This window comes from Ochotona princeps, chromosome 4 (assembly GCF_030435755.1).
Source record: "Ochotona princeps isolate mOchPri1 chromosome 4, mOchPri1.hap1, whole genome shotgun sequence".
Taxonomy (NCBI): Eukaryota; Metazoa; Chordata; class Mammalia; order Lagomorpha; family Ochotonidae; genus Ochotona; species Ochotona princeps.
The window spans coordinates 52,184,865-52,205,852 of NC_080835.1; the positions used below are offsets into that span (position 1 = coordinate 52,184,865).

The 20,988-nt window shown below is 41.8% G+C and overlaps 2 protein-coding genes across 3 annotated transcripts in view; one reads left to right on the forward strand and one right to left on the reverse strand.

Annotated features, from left to right (window-relative positions):
* Window positions 1–20,988, reverse strand: part of CLPB (ClpB family mitochondrial disaggregase) — a 134,416-nt gene that overhangs the window by 74,164 nt on the left and 39,264 nt on the right. For both annotated transcript variants that reach the window (XM_004589919.4, XM_004589920.4), the window contains exon 4: window positions 5,805–5,908. In XM_004589919.4, coding sequence (XP_004589976.1) covers window positions 5,805–5,908 — 104 coding nt within the window. The remainder of the gene's footprint in view (window positions 1–5,804; window positions 5,909–20,988) is intronic.
* Window positions 14,407–19,906, forward strand: LOC131480230 (microtubule-associated protein RP/EB family member 1-like). The gene is made up of 2 exons (XM_058663978.1): window positions 14,407–15,233; window positions 19,818–19,906. Exons 1-2 carry the CDS (start codon window positions 14,480–14,482, stop codon window positions 19,904–19,906), a joined length of 843 nt encoding a protein of 280 aa, XP_058519961.1. The 5' UTR covers window positions 14,407–14,479.

Genomic DNA, 20,988 nt, shown 5'->3' on the forward strand with positions numbered 1-20,988 from the left:
GACACAGAGATGGGGTGGTCAGCTGGAGCAGGGCAGCCAGGACCTGCAGCCCCTGGTGGGTCTAGTCTCCCAAGCCAGGTTCTCCACCCACAGAGGGCCCTATGCCAACCAGCTCATGCACGACTCATCTTTATTCAGTCACCACTTGGAGCTGAGAAGAGAAGCTGATTTACAGCCTGTTCTGGCTACGTTCCTGTCGTGTTTTATTGTTTTAATTGTACATATGAGCGGCACTCAGAGAGTGCTCGCTTGTATCTCTGACAGCCCCAGACACTCAATGTTTATAACAGTTACTTACAAGCAGCCAGCGGCATCCTGGCTAGGCGACTTGTTTACTGTTACCACTGATTTACTGCCCCCCTCCACCCAACGATGTGGACCACCACCCACCAGCCAGCTACAAGTAGAACTCTCCTGGAGTGGGCATGGGTGGGTTATGGTCAAGATCAAGAATGAGGCAGGAGAGGTATAGCTTGAATCCCCACAATTCCCTCTGCAGTTTTCCCTTTTCTGTGCCTCTGGCTGCACACACCATTTAGAATGACTGTTCCCCATTCATTCTCAACCCCAAAGCAAAGCCCAAATCCCACTTCTTATATTACTTGCTCTGATAGTGAGCCTTGAACTTTTACAACCTTAGGGATGACAGAGTTGACAGAGACCTTGGAGGTCAGGTAATTCGATGCCCTAGGGTGAGAAGCCCCTTGATAGAATGACTGGTGGGCTGCTCAGTATCTACTAAAGTGGCTCCTGTCTCATACTGGTTCAAAACACACAACCACAGGAATATTCTCTAGTAAATGTCATTGTTATTTTATACATATAGGACTATCTCCAGTCACCCTAACAACTCAATACAATAGGTATCACTATCCCTAGGGTACAGATGAGGAAACTGAAAGACTGTAGTCACATGCTCAAGATCACACAGCTAGTAAGTGTCTGAGCTTGGAAGAATGACAGTTAGCACCCGGCACTGAGGTCCACCCTTTTTCCAGGACATTCTTGTGCCTCTGAAGATGTTACTCTGAGGGTGGGAGCAAAATGAAAGCACAATCAGGCCAAGATTTCCGTAGCCAACACCCCTGGGTCACCTGTACCAGAAGGCTGGCTCTCTACACAGGAACACAAATCTTGCAAGAGTGTGAGACACTGACATGTACCAATGAGGCAAGCTTCCTGCTAAAGAACAACGCTAAAATGTAAAACAGAAGGTGGTTCACCAGGCTTGGGGCAACTGGTAACCAAGTCTCACCAAGCTGTGCATGTAAGCTGCTTTCCTCCCCAGGTTGTGTTTCTTCTGAGTGGGCAGAGCCCAGGCACAGCATCTCTAACACCTTCAGCTTCCTTGACTGGGTCTTCTCTCTCTCTGATACCTTATATGCTAGCATACTAAAGAGGGAACTCAAAGAATTTGCCCCTCACTCTCATTTAACATTTTATCCTTGGGTAAATTCAACCATATCTGTTTAAATTCCCAAGCAAATGCTGATGCCTCCTACATTTTCAATCTTGTGCCAGACTGCCTTACATTCCAGCCTCCTATATCCAGCTCTTTGCCCAAAGCAGAAACTGAGGTGGCATCATGGGTACCTCTCTTCAATCAATTTCTATATTGCACTCAACATTTGACTTCCTCCTAATATTTTCCTAACATCTACTTTTCCATCCCTAAAGATCATCATTAGGATTCCCAGAAATTTCAAGCTCATTTTGGGGGAGAGGAAGATAGCTTCTTATCAGAGTCTCAAAGGAGTCCATCACCCCAAAATGTCAGGAGCTCCTGCTGTTTTCTCCCTTTGTCAGAATGACCTATCGAAAATGCAAATGTGAATTTAACATTCCCTTGCTTAACGTCCTTTATTGGCCTTTATAGTTTGGCCTTAGCTCTTGGAGCTGCCTTCTAAGGACCTTCTCAGATGTAACCTTCTCTCTCAAGCCTTCTTATTCACAAAATCATGGATGATGATGTCACTGCCCTCAGCCCTCACCACGTTATCAAATGTTCTCCCTGCCTGGAAGCCATATCCCTCTTTGCTTACCTGGCAATCTCTAACTTATCCTCAAAACCTAACAGACAGTCATGGATTAAGACATTTCGTAGATTAGTCTGTCATCAGAGCTCAGCAGCACCTACACTAGTGATACCTACATTTTTTGTATAGCTAACCTGTGCATTTATCACTCTGTATCTGGGTTCCCTGCTTATAAGCTTAGGAGCCTCAATTGAACACTGGGGCAGATGACACATACTCACTTCTATATTTCCAGTGTCTGGCACAGTGCCTGACATTCAGGAAATGAATTATAAATGAATGAAACTAGAAAGCAATTACAACTGCAGTACTTTCCAATTCACACATCACATAATTTAGCTATTAATTTTCACAACAATACTGACAAAGCAGACAGGAGATGTGTTACTTGGGATTAGGGAAGTCTTGCCAAGATCACAAGCCTCTTTGGTATTCAGGGAACTTTGGCATCGACTCTATGGTCCAATAATAAAAAAGGAATGTTGAACTTTCCTGAGCTTGCAACTTCCCTATGAATCTGTCTAGATGCTTCTGGGTAAGAGGGTTACAACTCTTCTACTCAACCCTCCACAACCATTCCCACAAGTCAGGGAACTTTACATGAAATGGTCAATTCGGTCCCAAGAGAACTATAGTGTTATTTGTCTGTTTGGCCAAGGAGAATGACTCAGAGCTAGGCACAGTTAGCTTGCACACAGTAGGTATTCAATAAATATGGACTGAATGGATGAAAGAATGAGGCATTTGTAAACTGAAAAAAGAAAGGAAAACATGGTTAAGAAGGAGCCAAATCAAGTCTTAGGCTGGTAAGAAATGAGATGATTCCAACAGAGCTGGATAGCAAGGCACACAAAGTTGAGGCAAGCATACAATATCTCAACTGATTTCCCTGAAGAGTAAGATGAGTGGCTAGAAAACCAGCATACACACACACACACACATACTAGTCTGAAGTTAGAAAGAAAGAAAGCAAAGGTGGAGAGAGAGGTAGACCTTGGAAACTACAGTGAGTTTTTTGACGATTTCTGAAGGAAATTCAAGTACATATTTTTGGTAATGGTTCTTAAACACTTAAATGATTACTGGGTACAGTATAGGTTCCTTAAGAAAATGATATCAAAATAGCTAAATAACTGATCTTCCTTTATAGAAGGGTTACTGGGCAATACAAAAATTAAAAAAGACAAATACTAGATGTATTTTTAATTTGGCCACAAATCTTTTTTTTTTAATTAAATTTATTCATTAATTACACTGTGTTGTAACTACATAGAATCTGGGATTCTCCCCCCACCCTCCCCCCATGGTGGGTTCCTCCACCTTGTTGCATAACCATAGTTCAAGTTCAGTTGAAATTTCCTCTTTGCAAGTATATGTTTGGCCACAAATCTTAAAATAATCTCTTACAATTTAGGATACAAATAGAGAAACAGAGAGTAGAATGAAGTCTGGTGGATTTACAGCTGTGAGGGTTGACCAATGCATGAAAACTGTCCTGATCATGTGCCCCAATAATGTGTATTTTCATAGTCTTTATAAATATTTTAATCAAAGTATATAATGGCAGGGATCTGATCCATCCCACATAGTGCCTAAAAATGTGCCTGGGACACAGGAGTGTGACAATATACCTGAGAATAAATAACTGAATCCACAGAGCCTACTCACTAACTTTCTAGATGATATAGAATTATCAGCCCTATTTACCTTTATTTTACAAGAGACATGATAGCCCTTTCCAATATTTCTGGTTTTTGTCAATTTTGAATGTAGGCTAGCTAGTATGAAATAATTCAGAGGAAGTTGATAAAAAAAACAAATAAAAACAGCAATAAAGGGGGAAAAAGAAAATAAATGATCTAGAAAAGCAACACCTTGGATCTGATTGAAATGCTGATCATTTTTTTAATAAATAAAGCTTTATTGAAGCATATTCATGCCCATTCATTAGGCTACTGTCTATAGTTGCTTCTGTAATGCAATGGTTGAGCTGAGTAGTCACAACAGACTAAATGGCCTACAAAGATTAAAATGCTTACTTTTAGACTCTTTCTAGAAAGATTTTGCTGACTACAAACCTAGAATGTTGAATATGAGTAACAACTTATAAAGAATCATTAGAAGTAAAAGCTACAAACTTGAATACAAGTGGCTGAGAACAGTATGACAGCAGAATTGGACTAGATAGCTTCCAAGTGCCAAGACTGTGTGAAATCAAAACATGTGCCGAGTTCTGAGGGGGATTGTGAGAGCAAGCGAGACAGCATTCAGGGGATTCCCTTCTTCCCTGGCCCTGCCTTTTCAGCAAATGCACCTTATTTTTTGGTGACAGCACCTAAACACAAGGCAGAATGAAGAGTGGTGATGCTGTGCTTGAGTGAGGTGAAAACAGCACATACATAGAGTCCCGACAGAACAGGCTACAAATAGAGAGCAAACCTGACAGTCCTATGGTTCTCCTCATAAACATCAAGTGAATACGATTCCTTCAGCTCAGGGGAATACCAAGGGCATAGGTCATGGTCTGCACAGGAAATATTCTGCTGAAGAGGACAGGGAAGACAAGGGCAGATGACAATTCAAATAAGCCCAGCAGAGGCCAAGATTTAGAGAACATTTCAAAGGGCAGCCGAGGGCAGGCTGCAATTATTGCCAAGGATAGTGAAGCATCTGTGGTGGATGTGGCCTGAGCAATGGAGTCTTGACAGATTCCTCACCTCAAATATGCAGAGAGGTGGAGAGGCAGATGGAGGGCAGCCTGACACATCCCTTGGGCAGCGGTTCTTGGATGCACTGCGAAACTTGAGTTGAGAAACTTTCTCCCTCGGACATCAGCAACACCTCTACTCTGGGTTAACATATATCTGTAGTGACCTAGCAGCCACTCTCACAGCGCCCAGGGCTAACTGTGCAGCTGCCTGCAGCTTAGAAAATTCCAGAGTCAGTATTCTGTCCCACTGCAGTCAGTAATGCTGTATAAGTCTTCCTGGCATTACTGTCAAGTCTAAAGCAGCCATTGCTTAGCTGCCCTGTGGCTGGAAACCTCAAAGGAATCTCCGGTTCTGTGAGTGGTCCAGGACCATGGACTGGTGGCAGGGACAGTGAAATGTCAAACATGGAATACTCACTCTGCATGCAGCAAAGCACCATGCTCATGTCTCAAGACCACTTTGGAAGAACCACTCATTAAAAGGAGCAAGTGCCTGCTCAAATACCCTTCAGCAGACAGCGACCAAGCCACTGCCTCTTCTGAAGTCCAAAATCTACCCAACACAACATCCAAGAGGGGTACTGATGGTGACCCCCATTTTACAAACACAGAGAAACAACACTATTTGTTCCGAATTTTACAGTAAGTTGAGGGGCCAGTTTCAGGGAGAGAAATCTATTTTGTATCTAGGAGGGGGCAAAGGCAGTATTCAGAACAGTGAGCAAATTTTATAAGGCTGAGGAAACTACTGGGATTTTTTCTAGATCGAGGGCATAGTTAAGTATGTAGGAAACAGAAAAGGAACAAATCCACATTTTATGCAGTTTCCTTAATTATCTTATTGAAACCCGCTCAACTACTCCATCCACTGATAGAAGGTGCTTTTGGAAGAACAATTGAAATGTGCCCTACTTTACTGGGCTTCTATTTCATCTCCCAAGGCTCTCGAAATGGCATGATAGATAGTTTTAAGCCAGAAATACAGGAATTGCAGGCTCTGACTACTGAAGATAGTGACAGAGGAAAAGCATCCAGAGCAACAGGGTGGCCTAGCTTACCTTCTAAAGAATGGATTCCCTGCTCCTTAGCGGTCTTGTAAACACTGCTGAAATCATCCCCAAGGTTTGGGTCAGCTCCTGCAGCAAGCAAAACCTGCACCACACTGGAAGAAATCAGAAAAAGAACAGTCTCAAAACCAGGAAGGATTCAAAAGGTGGAGACTTGAATCTGGAAGCAGATTTGAGTACCGATTTGCTTCTGTACATGTGAGCGACAACATGGCAAATAACATGAGCTCCAGGAGTAGAAAAGACAGGGTAGGACAGCAGGCTCTGAAACTCATCAGCTCAGAAGCATGGGACAGATTACTAAACACAGATCCAAGGCCTAGTCTCCACACAGTTTATTCAACAATTATTATAAAATCCCTAGAATGTTCTAAAATGGTCTAGATGTCTCTGTGCTCAGAGATTGTAGTTTGTTTGGAAAGACAACAATTAAGCATAAAATTTCAACACTATGTGAGCAAAGTTTTGGTGTAAAAAATATCATGTGTAGTAGGCAAACAAGGAAAAGTATCAAGAAAAGCCTTCTAGGAGAATGTCACCAAGATTGTAGAACACAACTCTTCAGGGCTTGCAACTCCCTGCCCATCCCTAGATCAAGCAACTATCCAAATGCAGAAACATCTTTACAGGAGACAACTGAACCAAGTGAGAGATTACAGCACAGAGGCAGAACACAGAAAGGTAGGATGCACTGATAACAGTATATTATCCATGTCACATCTTTCCCAATTATAGGCAGCACAATGTGGAGAGACACTCTTGATTTGGCAGAAGGAGAGAGAAATAAGTACCAGACTTTGCCTTGTGCTGAGCCTATTCTAGTGAAACCAGGACAACACCAGTAGATTTACTCAGGGCGTGCCAAGGCAGTTCCTGTAGCCCTGAATTCCAGGGCTGTCCAAGGGACTCAGTGTCTGGACCTGCCCCATGGCCAAGCCAACTTTAGCAGCCTCAGGCTCTGGATCAGCCCCAGTAATCAGCCCCAACAGATACAACTGAAGGTCCATGCCATCATCAGGTTTCCCACTACCATCCTTAGTCATCAGACCTGTAGATGCAGACCCAGCCTATATATGGTAGTTGTGGACAGAGGTTCCAGCCCTACCCAGTGTCAGGCTAGGCCATATATCCCTAGGCTGCAGATCAGTCAGAGCAAGCCAGCCCACAAAGTTTTATGCCTGTCCTAGCACCAGATCCATACCCCGGAGCTCATGCACCAAGTCAGCAATCCTGGACACAAGCTCCAGGCTTGTCTAATTCTAGGCCAGTCCCTGTGGTCTGATTAACAATAATCAGAGAAAAATGACTGTGTCAAAAGAACACAATAAAGTATCAGGGACCAACTCTAAATGGAGATTCATGATGCACCGAAGAAGGAATTCAAAATAATTGCTTCAAAGTAACTCAGCAAACACCAAGAAACTATAGAGAATAACAAAATCAGGAAAAGAATGACTGAAACAAGACATTTAACCAAGAGAAAGAAATCACTATATTAAAAAAATCAAACAAATTTGGGAGCTGAAAAATACAATGACTGAAATGAAAAACTGCAAGAGACAACATCACATCAAAAACACTTAGAAGATAAAAGCAATGACTTCAAAGATAGGTTACTGAACAATATACAACTGGAGGACAAAAACAGGAAAAAAGAATGAAGAAAGTTTATAGAACTTAAGAACAAAATATAAAAGATTTTGATTTATAGAAATTCAAGAAGGAAAGACAATGAGATAAAGTTTATTTAAATAGTAGCAGATATGTTTCAACTCTGGGTGGAAAAATCCAGATAAAGGAAGATCAAAAGTCTCCCATCATATTCAATCCCAGTAAACTTCTACCAAGAAATATTATAAACAAAGTGTCAAAAATCAAAGACAAAGACAGGCTCCTATGTAAGCAGTAAATGGAGTTCCAACTAGGCTAATAGGTAACTGAGCAAAAAGTTTGAGCCAAATGTGGGATGATCTATTCAAAGTGCTGCCAACCAAGAATGCTGTACCCAAAAGTTATTGTTCAAATTCAAGACTTTCATAGACAAACAAAAGTGAGTTCATGATCACTAGATCTATTGGTATAAGAATGGAAAAAGGAGTTTTTAAAGCTGAAAGGAAAAGATGCAAACAAACAACACAAAAATTCACTGGTGAAAGCACCAGTCACATTTAGACTATTCTAACAGCAGCATAAATGTCATATACATTTAGTATGAATGTTAAAATACTAAAAGTAATAGCTATACAACAGGGACAGGTACTGAGTGCAGTGGCTAAGATACCACTTTGGATGTCCCTAATATCCACACGAAAGACAGAGACTGAGTTCCTAGCTCCAGGTTTGGGCCCAACCCAGAACTGGTTGTTAAGGGTATCTGGGGAAATGACTCAGTGGATTGAAGAAGTCTGTTTCTCTCTCACCTTCCGGAAAAAAAATGATAAAGATGCAAACTGACACTGAAAAACAAATGTAGAAAAAGAAACCCATCTCAAAACTAGCTAATTTAAAGTGATCACAACTTAACTTTGAGCACATACAAAAACTAAGAGATGTTTTACATAACCCTCAGTATAACCACAAAGCAAAAACCTACAGTAGATATGTAAAGATAAAATTTAAGGGATCAAAACGAACCACTAAAGAAAAAGATCTTCTCACAAAGGAACACAGCAAAAAAGAGAAACAGCAAGGAACAAGATGTATAAAACTACCAGAAAACAGGGTCCAGTGTTGTAGCATAGCAGGTAAATGTGGCACTGCTATGTATAACCTATATGGGTACTACTTCAAATCTTGTCTGTTTCACTTCAGATTGAGCTCCCTGCTAATGTATCTGGGAAAGAATAGTATGATGGTCCACATTCTGGGCTTCTGCACCCATGTGGGAAACTGAAAGTTTCTGGCTGGCTTCAGATAGGCCCAGCTCCAGCAGTTGCCAACATCTGGTTAGTAGTAATGGAGGGAAGATCTCTTTTGCTCCCCCCCTCTCTGAAACTCTTTCAAATAAACGTATTTTTAAAACAAACACAAATTTAACTTGAAAGCAATGAACAGTAGTAAGTCCTTAACCATTAATAATTACCTAGTGGAAATGGGTTGAATTATCTAGTAGAAAGACATGGTAGTTGAATGGATAAAAAAATAAATTCAACTAAATGTTGCCTATAAGAAACTTACTTTGCCAGTAAGAAATACACAAACTGAAAATGAAGGCACAGACAAAAAGGTATTTCATGCAAATGGAAACCAAGAGTAGCTATAGTTATTACATAAAATGCAACAGTACTCCAAAAAGGTCATGAAAAAAATGGAGCTTATTTTGTTGCAAAATATTTTTTAATTCTATGCAGTTATTTCATAATCTATAATTTCCATGGACTTTATATTTTTTAAAATATTTGAAAGCTAGAGTTAAATGGGGGTTGGGGGAAGAGAAGAGAGAGACAGAGAAATCTTTCATCTATTACTTCACTATCCAAATAGTAGGGCCAAATTGAAGCCCAGGAGCTTCATCTGGGTCTCTCACATGGGGAGCAGGGGCCCAAGCATGCTGTTTCCCAGGCACATCAGTAGAGCCTAGATTAGAAGGGCAGCATCCTGTGCAGGCTGCTGGCACTGCAGATGTCAGCTTGACTGCCTTTATCACAGTTGAGCCAATCCATGGACTTTCTGATAAGCCGTTGTACAAACTGACAAACATTTTGTACCAAGTTAAATTTCCCTTTCAATATTATTTTTCCATAAATTTTTGAAGTACTCTTGTATATTTTAAGTCAAAAACTTCAAAAATGAGCCTAACAAGGTCATTATACAATTTTTTTAGAAGCAACAACAACCATAAATATGTATGCATCCAACATCAGAACACTTAACTAAAGCAACTATGAAGATACGACAGGAGAGAGAGGGAGGTTATAGTGCAAGCTACAATAGCACCACGGAACCTCAACATCCTGTTTTCAGCAAAGGACAGATTACCCAGAGAGAAAACAGTCAGGAAATACTGAACCTAAACAAAATTGTAAATCGAATGGACCAAAGACATACACAACATGTCATCCAAAATTCTTCTCACGCACACATGAAACATTTCACAGATTGAATCATGTTAGGCCACAAAGCTTTATTAAATTTAAGATGACTTAAATCATAACTAGTATCTCTCTTTTTTTTAAACAGAGATATTTTTATTGGAATGGCAGATCAGATTTACACAGAGAAAGAGAGAGAAAGATCTTCCATCTGCTGATTTGCTCCCAAGTGGTCACAATGGCTGGAGATGAGCAATCTAAAGCCAGGAGCCTCTTCTGGGTCTCCCATGTGGGTGCAGAATCCCAAGGCTTTGGGCCATCCTCCACTGCTTTCTCATGCCACAAGCAGGGAGCTGGATGTAAAATGGAGCAGCCAGGACACAAACTGGTTTCCAAATGAGATCTGGGTGTATGCAAGGTGAGGATTCAGCCATTGAGCCTTTGCACTGGACCCAACAAATGTCTTTTCCGACTAAAACTTTACAATAATAGAAAATAGCAATGGGAGGCATTTTGGAAAATTTACAAATATGTGGAAATTAAACAAATAATGTTCCTGAACAAGTAATAGATAAATGAAGAAATTAAGAGAAATTTAAAAGTATCTCGAGACAAATGAAAATGGAATACAACATACAAAATTCATGGGATGCAGTAAAAGTAATTCAAAGAAAAAACTTATAGTAATAAATGCCTTCATCAAAGATATCAAACAACCAAATTAACAACATGCCTCAATGAATTAGAACAAAACGAGCCCAAAGTTAAAGGGAAGGAAATACAAGATACTAGGGCAACAATAAACGAAAGATAATCTAGAAACTCATCAAGAAAAGTTCAATGAAACTAAGAGCTTGTTTCCTGAAAACAAATTTGACAGGCCCCTGGCAAGACTAAGAAAAAAAAAAAAAAGATACTCAAATAAGATCGAATATGAAACAGGAGTACTTATATCTGTTATCATAGAAGTACAAAGGATAATTAGGTTATTAGGAATAAACTGGGTAACTCAGAAGAAATGGGTAAATCCTACACATATACAACTTACCAAGAATTGATTATGAATAAGTGAGAAAATCTGAAAAGACCAGTAATTAGCAAGGAGATTGGCACAATAACAGAAAAATCTTTCATAAAAGAAAAGCCCACAACCTCAAGGCTTCACTGATAAATTCTACCAAATGCTTAAAGAATACTCCTTAAACTAATCTAAATATGTTAGTAACAGGGAATACTTCCAAACTGAATTACAAGGCCAGTAATGCTGTGATGCTTTAGTCAGACAAGGACACGGTATGAAAAGAATATACAAGCTGGGATCGGCAATGTGGCACAGTGGGCTAAGCTGTGGTTTGTGATGCCCAACACTCTATTAACAGAACCATTCACTACAATCAAGCAGGATTTCTCCCAGGGAAGCAGGATGGTTTAACATAATAATAAAAAAAACCTATAAATATGGTACACACTACATTAACAGAATAAAGGAAAAAGTCCTATAATGACTCCCAATAATGCAAGAAAGTAATGATAAATTTTAACACCATTTCATGATTTTAAAAAAAGTCTTAACAAATTAGAGGATTGTCCATCAATACAATATGACCATAAAGGATAAACATAATTAACATCACAAGCAAAAGTGAAAAATTAAGTTTTCCTCTAAGATTACAAGATAAAAACGCCCACTCTTGGGCCCAGTGGCTAGATCTTCCCTTGCACACCCGGAGCCCCCGTGAGCACCACTTCTTACCCAGCTCCCTGTCTGTGGCCTGGGAAAGTAGTTGAGGACGGCCCAGAGTGTTAAGACCCTGCGCATGCATGTACATTTGCCTTTCCAATAAAAATAAATCTTTAAAAAAAAAAAGCAAGCAAGCATGCCCACTCTTACTACTTCTATTCAATATAATACTAAAAGTCTTAGATGCGGCAATTAGACAAAAGAAACAAAAGGCATCCAAAATGAAAGAAAGTGTTTCCATTTACAGATTACATGATTTTTTCAACTTATTTTTAATATAAATTTTATTTTTACAATGATTACATGATGGATCAAGGTGGAAAGGACTGAGGTTTAGGGAAAATTGAGTGTACTTGTTGCTTCCAAATTTGTTATTTCCTCTTGTTGTTTTTTGGGGGAGGGGAGAGACAGAGGGGGAACCACTCATGACTTTCTGCATGTCCCAGTACCCAGGGATGAGGAACCACCACCCCATATCAACCCAGAGTCTCACTGTGGACATATTCCGAGGGTTCTGTCCAAGTGGTTTGGATAGTTCTGAAATGCTGCTAACTTCACCGATCTGAGGATGATGTCACTCTCCCAATGTCCGTCGGCTCCATTCACGAAGATTTTTTGCTGTCATTGTTTGGGGTAGTTGTCCAGTTAGTTCTGTTGTTCTGCTACAGCACCAAATGAGCTGCCATATTCTCCTTTTACAACAGAACCTGTGTTCACTGCTCCACCTTTTTCGTTAACTAGGACATGTTCTTGCAGATGAGTCCAAGGACCTGGGCCAGGCATCCCAGGCATCGCCAGATCCCCTACCACTGGGCCTCACGAACCCCACACCCACCTAGTAGGTGGGCCCTAGGACTCGGGCCAGGAGACCTAAGCCCTGCTGGATCCCTCACCCTTGGGGCTCACAAATCCAGCCCCACCACGTCCATGGACCCCAGGATCTGAGCCAAGCTACCCCAACCCTGTCAGATCTCCCGTCGCAGGAACTCATGAACCCGGTCCCTGCTGGGCCCAGGCTGGCATGATTCGCCTCACCTCAGCATCTATAATCTTATTGAGCAGCCTGGCCTAGTCTTGTCTGCCCCCTGTTCTAGCTCCTGCTGGTGGGTGCTGCAGCCTATCCCAGCCCAGTCCGATAGCTGTCCTGGTCCTAATGTGAACTGGTTGGTGTTGCCATATAATCTGGTTACTCCTGCCCCCTGCCTTGGTTCTCAGATCTGCTAGTGGGTGTTATGTGCTGGCCCAGACCTGACCCACTTGTATGCTGGTGGGTACTGTAACCTGGCGTTGTCTGGGATGCTCCTTGCCTTGCTTCTCGCTCAGGGTCTGCATCCCAATGAAGGAGTTTCCCACGCTCTTCCATCGAGTCTCCTCCCAGGGACAGTTCTTACGCACACCAGTGGATTGTTGGCCCAGGTTAACTTTGTTTACCTCCTGCCCTGGCATGAACAGTGGCCTTGTTCAACCAGTCACACCCATTCTAGTACTTGCTGTGGTTGCTGCAGCCCAGCATTGCCTGGTCCATGCCCAGACACAGCTTTCACATAGTTCAGTAGGAGTCAAGACTTAGCCTGGCCTGTTCTACACCCAACCTGGCTCTCACGAGTACCAATGGGGGGTGGAGTTAGCCCAATCTGGCACTCCATAGTCTCAGTGCATACTTGTGGCAGTGCAGGCTGTATTCATGTCTAGCCAAGCCTGCTGCCCCCAATCCTATTCTAGTCCTCACCAGTGGGAACCCCAACCCAGCTGCGGCGCTTCCTTAGCTCCCAAGCAAGGCCTAATCCCACCCACAGCTCTTGAGAGTCAGCAGAGATGACAGCTGCACAGGAGTGAGCCCAAATTCCCCCCACAGATGGTGCTATCAGACCCACTTCTCTCACTCTTGTTCTCCCCTCCAAACCAATTTGCTGTCAGTCCCCGACTTACATACGCATGTCATGGAACTGTCTATGGAAGTTCCTCAGCTGTAATTCCTAACCTGTTAAAAACAATTATTTATTTCATTTGAACACCAGATTTACACAGAGAAAGATTTTTCATCTGCTGGTTCCCTCCCCAAATGGTCAGAACAGCCAAGGCCACGCCAGTCCAAACACAGGAGCCTGGCATTTCCTCTGGGTCTCCAATGTGGGCACAGGGAGGTGATATATTACTGGTTTCCCCGGCTCTTCGGCAGGATGCTGAATTGGAAATGCAGCAGCCATACCCATATGGGATGCAGATGACTATAGGCAGTCGCTCAACCTGCTGTGCCATGATGTCAGCCCCGGATTACATGATCTAATACACAGAAAACCCTAGACTCCACAAAAAAACAAAATCAAAACACCACAAAACCAAAGCAATTCCCTCCATCCCTTAACTTGTCAGAACTAATAAATGAATCAGAAGTTGCAGGACACAAAATCAACACTGAGTCCTAACCTGTTGTGTGACATTGTGAGGAGGGACACTCACTGTCCCTCTCTGGACCTTGGTTACCCTACATGTACCATGAAGGGTCATGGCAAGGATTCAGTCCGAGGACCCTGAACTCCATTAGCAAGGTGGGGTTGTCACTTGGCATCTCTGAGGTACAGCAGGTTGGAAATGGGCCAGTGCAGGATGGCGCTATCCTTGCCCACAGCTACAATATCATGGGTCAAGCAGTGGGCGGGCACACAGAACCCTTGTAGATGGTGAAGCTGATGCCTAACCTGTGGGTTTGTGTAGAAAACAACAATAAAAGATTTTGCAAAAAAAAAAAAAAATCCAACATTGAAACATCAGTGATGTTTCTATACTTTAATCAACAATTTAAAAGAGAAATCATGGTCGGGCGGTTTGAACGAGACGAAGATGGAACCGGAGCGGGGCGCAGGCAGCGGATACGGTTCTGCCAAGAGGCGAAGATGGCGGTGAACGTATACTCGACGTCGGTCACCAGTGATAACCTAAGTCGACATGACATGCTGGCCTGGATCAATGAGTCTCTGCAACTGAATCTGACCAAGATCGAGCAGTTGTGCTCAGGGGCTGCGTACTGTCAGTTTATGGACATGTTGTTCCCTGGCTCCATTGCCTTGAAGAAAGTGAAATTCCAAGCTAAGCTAGAACATGAATACATCCAGAACTTCAAAATACTACAAGCAGGTTTTAAGAGAATGGGTGTAGACAAAATAATTCCTGTGGACAAATTAGTAAAAGGAAAATTTCAAGACAATTTTAAATTTGTTCAGTGGTTCAAGAAGTTTTTTGATGCAAACTATGATGGAAAAGACTATGACCCTGTGGCTGCCAGGCAAGGTCAAGAAACTGCTGTGGCTCCCTCACTTGTCGCTCCAGCTCTGAACAAACGGAAGAAACCTCTCAGTTCTGGTGGTGCAGCGTCACAGAGGCCCATTTCAACACAGAGAACTACTGCAATTCCTAAGGCTGGCGCAAGGGTGGTGCGCAAGAATCCCGGGGTGGGCAATGGAGATGATGCAGCAGCTGAGTTGATGCAGCAGGTCAATGTATTGAAACTTACCTTCGAAGACTTGGAGAAAGAAAGAGATTTCTATTTAGGAAAGCTAAGAAACATTGAATTGATTTGCCAGGAGAACGAGGGGGAAAATGACCCTGTTTTGCAGAGGATTGTGGACATTCTGTATGCTACAGACAAAGGCACTCAACAGCCCACGAGATATTTATTAAAAATGTCAAGTAAATCCTCTTATTTTTGTATCATAGTGTCAAATAGCAGTAAAATAAACATGTTAAGATCCTTAATCTACTGCTACGTTTCACTGTAAAATTTACCTTTGTTAAAATTTGCTTCTGTTCAAATTTGTTGAGATCGCACGTAAAAGTATTCTAATATTACTTTGGCTGGTATTTTCTAATTACTGTATAATATTTTGGGAATGCAAATTTTATTTGAATGTCAACTACAGTTAAGCATGTGCCGTTTGTTTTTCTTGCTCAGGTTTTGTAATTTGATGGAATGTTTTTATTATAGTTTAATAAATGTTTGCTTTATTTAAAAAAAAATAAAATTAAAAAATAAAAGAAAATAAATTAATTAAAAAAAATAAAAGAGAAATCAACAAATTACCATATTCAGAATAGTTATGAAAGAAAAACTAAGGGGTAGACTGAGCAAAGAGGAGTGAAAGATTTGTATACTTAAAACTATAAAACACCGATAAAATTAATGAAAAGACATCATCTGGGATTCATGGGTTGTGAGAATCCATAAAATGTTGATATTACCTAAAGTGATCTACACATTCAACACAATCCTTACCAAGATTCTTATATTTGTCACAGAAATGGAAAAATAAATCTGAAAATTTGTATGAAACCACAAAAGATCTGAAACAGCCAAAGCAATCTTGAGCAAAAGAGAATACAGCTGGAAGCGTCACACTACCTGATTTCAAAATATGCTACAAAGCCATAATAATCAAAAAAGCACAGCCTGGCATGAAAACAGCCAGAGATCCACTCAACAGAACAGCGTCCAGAAAAAAAAACACATTGGTTTGTATTCAATTGAATTTCAACAAAGATGCAAAGAAGACAACAGGGAATGGACAGTCTTTTCAGTTAGTGCTTCTGGGAAAAGTTAAGTATTCATATACAAAAGAATGAGATCAGACTTTCTTTTCACACTGAATATAGAAGCCAATTCCAAGAGGATTGAAGACTTAAAGGCAAGGCATAAAGATGTAATAACTATTAGACGAATACATACAGGAAAAGACTTGTGACATTATTCCAAAAATTCTTTTAGATAGGATACCCAAAGCAAAAAAAAAGTAGACAAAAAGAATTACATCAAGATAAAATGTTTCTGCAAAACGAACAATCAACTGAGCTCACAGAATGAAAATATTTGTACAGTATTTTGAGGTTTCTAAAAAAAAGTTAAAAGCAAAAATAGCACATGCACCAGCCACTCCAGTGTTGAGTATACAAAGGAAATAAAATCAGTTTGTTGAAGAGATATATGGAGATCTCCCATGCTCACGGCAGCGCTTTTTACAACAGCCAAGACATGGAACCAACCCATTTCCCATCAAAGAAAACATGATATATTATAGTGGAGTAGTATTCAGCCTTAAAAAAATAAAAGAACAAAATCTTATTATTGTGACAACATAGACAGATCTGGAGAACAGGGTCTTAAGTGAAATGAGCTAGGTATGATCTCATATGCAGATGCTAGGAATATTAAAACAGCAGCAGAGAGTGCGATGGTAGTTACCAAATGCTGGAGTGGTGGGGCAGCAGGTAAGGATGGCCAAAGGATATATAATTTCAATCAGAGAGGAGAAACAAAACCTAAACAGCTAATAACCATGTATTGTATTCTTGAAAACTGTTTGCTGAGAGTAGATTTTAAGCATTCTCTCCACAAGAAATATTTGTATGATGTAATATTTGTTAACTGGTTTGACTGAGCTTTTCTGCAATGCACATATATTTTAAAACATCTTATTGCCAATAAATAAAAAAAAATAAAAAAGGAAGTCTCCCAGAGGAAGTGGTCTTTCAGACAGGAAGGCTGAGTAGCCAGCTCTGAGAGTGGAAAGTGGGAGGACCCCCGTACGCTGCAGGCACAAAGCACGAAGAGCCGAAGAGCCGAAGAGCCGAAAGCCGTGCCTGCAGGGAGCAGAGCCCTGGAGCTGAGGAAGGGGAAAAGCAGGTGCAACTCCATCACACATGCTTTCACCCCTCTACAAATATTAAAGATCATTTTAAAAGTTCACACTATATTGAAGTACTAAAGAATCAAAATCTCCCAAATCCATCCCCTTAATTTAAATTCCAGGAATCACCACTATTGGTTGCTTGGTATATTTCCTTCTAAATCTCTGCAAGTGTAACAATCACTCCACTGGTTCTTTTTTTTTTTTTTTTTTTTTTTTTTTTAAAGATTTATTCATGTTTTTATTACAGCCAGATATACACAGAAGAGGGGAGACAGAGAGGAAGATCTTCCATCCGATGATTCACCCCCCAAGTGAGCCGCAACGGGCCGGTACGCGCCGATCCGAAGCCGGGAACCTGGAACCTCTTCCGGGTCTCCCGTGCAGGTGCAGGGTCCCAATGCTCTGGGCCGTCCTCGACTGCTTTCCCAGGCCACAAGCAGGGAGCTGGATGGGAAGTGGAGCTGCCGGGATTAGAACCGGCACCCATATGGGATCCCGGGGCATTCAAGGCGAGGACTTTAGCCGCTAGGCCACGCCGCCGGGCCCTCCACTGGTTCTTGAGAATGGATTCAAGAAGGTAGGACAAGAGGCATGGGTTCTCATTTGCAGACTACCTACTCTTACTTTACACACAGCCTGGATTAACACTGATATTAGTTCTCCTTTATCCCAGAAAGTTAAAAGCCAGGAGAGAATAAAAAGTCTGGCCACCTAGCTGACTGGGATATGAAGCAGTATCAAGAGAGAGGCGGCACCGCTCTAAGCACCAGCTGCAAAACTCAGGACAATCTGGTCATCCAAATGAATAAAGACAATAACAGATGATAACCCATTATATTAATAAAATTACAATTATAAACTATAAAGAAAATAAGGTTTCACAAATACATGTTGAAAACAAATTAATAAGTGGGGGAGAAGAAAAGCTTTTCCTTACACAGAATGACAACTATTAATTACAGGAGTGATGAAATTCAAAAACCACCATTTTGTGTTTCACAGTGATCTTCAGGAATAACAATATCTGGCTCAAACTTATATGGTGGCATTAAAGAATGCAAAGTGCCTAAATCACTGTCTTGTGTATAATGAGTTCTCAACAAAAGATAAGCATATTACTTCGCACTTGACCCTTTGCTAGAGCTATAGGGAGGCCCAGAGGTGCATGTGGGAAGACAGTATGGCATTTTCTAATACACACAGGGGGACCCAGGTTCAAGTTAAAGCTCTATCACAAATGATTATGTGCTGTTAGACAAAGTTTGACATCTTCAAGCCTCTACTTCTTTACCAGTGCAGAGGAACCCCTGATTCTTCCTTTGGAGGTCCTAAGTATACAGAACTCCACAGCTCCTGCCACATAAGGAAGCTCCACAAAGTATCAGCTCTCTTTCTGACCTGAGTAATAACACAAATCTGGGCTACGGCACGCACCAAATCCATATCTGGCACACCCAGTGCATAGCCCCCATGTTTAAGAAAGCTGTATTCCGCACAAGTTGACATGTTTTAAAATACAAGTGAGAAGGGTATGTTGATCTAAATTCAAAGGGACATAATTTGGTTAATCCTCAGCCACTGTGTCCAATCACCATCCAATCACACCCCCTCCCACGGCAGGCTGTCCCTTCAGGCACTCAGTGTCACTAACTGCGCTACCTGGCCCTTTCCAGGTTCAGGAGTATTGATTCCATCTGTCCAATTTGCAGGCTGCAGGATGTGTCTAAGCAACCATGTATGCGGCCTTCAGCCCTGCAGGGCAGACAGTGGTCTGGCAGGGTGATGAGAAGAGAGTGAGATGGGCTCCATGGTTGCTAACCCAATCAAATGAAATGGGCATTCACTCTACAAACTTGGAGACCAAACAGGGTAAGGACCCAAGATAGTGATTCATCCTGCAACCTGGCACAACTTCCCTCACTTCTAATAAAACTCACAAAGTAGCAGCCCCACTGGGGAGTACAGATGGGACTATAGGAACCATGGCTGCTGAGACCAATAGGGACATCTTACCGGATGGTTAAGAGGTTTTTTGTTCAACTGCCATAAAGCATACATAAAGTCATCTAACAAGCTCAAAAGGGGTCAGGCCTTTTTTGGAGAAGCCAGCTCTGACCAGGCTAAAAGTACGGTTCACAGGTTTTGATGACCAAAACCATCTCACAGGAAGGATGGGCTGCAGCAGGGAGGGAATATGGTAGTTGGCTAGACAAGTTAGAGAAAGCTAATGGAAGACAGGCGAGAACAGGCTTGGCACTAGGCTAAAACCAGAGGAATGCCAAGCAGTGCAGTCAAAAACAGAACCCACCGTCAGGTGCCAAGCAACAGAGACAACACAAGGCAGGCAGTCAAACGCCAGGTCAGGGATCGTGGACTTAGGGATGAGACAGAAAAGTAGGATCATAAACCGAGGAACACAGATGCCAACCTCAAGTAAAAACAAGATTTGTGAAGCAGCATCCAAGAGTAGCAGTGAGGGGATTTTGGAAATGAAATGATTTTTACCTCTTTTAAGTTTTCAGCTAAAGCAGAACGAAATTCCAAAACTCAGAACTGCATTTGGAAGAAGGGGACTTAGATGAGGAGATGGCTGACTATGGAGTACTGAGCCAGCTACGAGAACAGAATCTGACAGCATAAAGGCAGGCAGGCAGGCCAGCAGAGGTGACCCACCACAGATGCCTACAGCCTCTTCTCTGTTCTGAGGCCATGATACTGGCTGCTAAGCTGTGCTTGGGGTTTAGGTATTAGTAACTTAAAACACTAGCATCCCGTACTGAACGAGCTGTAGTGTAATGGCTAGCTCTTCATGGACTTAATAGATGCATCAAGGAAGGCGGAATACAACACTCCATTTGATTACACTGTTCTCTAACAGGAAACATTTCCACTCAAACAGCAGGCTCTCATAGGGCAGACTAAGGACCATCAACAACCTGCTAGCCAGCTGAGGGTTTAGTACGTGGAAAGATAAGCCTACCAATGCAGCTTAAAGGATGCAGATACTCTCCAGAAACCCTAATCTTGTTGCTAATTTATGGAAGCAAAAAGTATCTGCAGCACATGAGCTACATGGTGCTGCCCCCACCTCCATACTGACTCTCAGGTATAGACCCAAACAGACCTGAGAGCACTTGGCCTCAACTTGGGTTTTAACAGAAATGTTATCAGGAAGCCCAAAGGAAAAATAGGACAAGGATACAAACAGCCAATTCCCAAAGGAGAAAACCAAATAAATAAATAAATAAGATAAAATAAAGGATCATCATTATTTGAGAGCTCCTCGAGCTTATTTATTACTAGAGAAATGAATGGTAAGACAAGATAACTGCTTGAAATTCAATGTACATGCAGAAGTTAGTGAGCTGTGCAGTGCTGAGTACCAGGTCGAGGACATGGGGACTTGGAACTCTTCATGTGCTGTCAGGCAGATTGGCAAGCCACTTGGAAGCCAACCTTGCAGGGCACTGTCAAAGTAACTTACACTGCTACCCAGCCCTTCTGCTCATGAGGACAGGAGGGTACTGCACAAAGTTCACAGAGAATGGATTTAAAACATTCTGGTGCAAAATACTTGAAAATCACATACAGTTTTTTTTTTTTCATAATGTGCACTTCCCACAAGCGTTCTGCAGACCCCTTTGTATGCTTTCCAGAGAAATCCTTATGCAGGTACATACTACGTAACAAAGGAGACAATTCAGCCCAGCCTTCTGAGGCAG

Bases quoted from the DNA above. Each gene is read 5' to 3' on its own strand.
- LOC131480230 (XM_058663978.1), top strand. From the start codon at position 14,480: ATGGCGGTGAACGTATACTCGACGTCGGTCACCAGTGATAACCTAAGT. The intron at 15,234-19,817 runs GCACTCAACAGC...TCCAAAACTCAG, and splicing joins TCTGTATGCTACAGACAAAG to AACTGCATTTGGAAGAAGGG.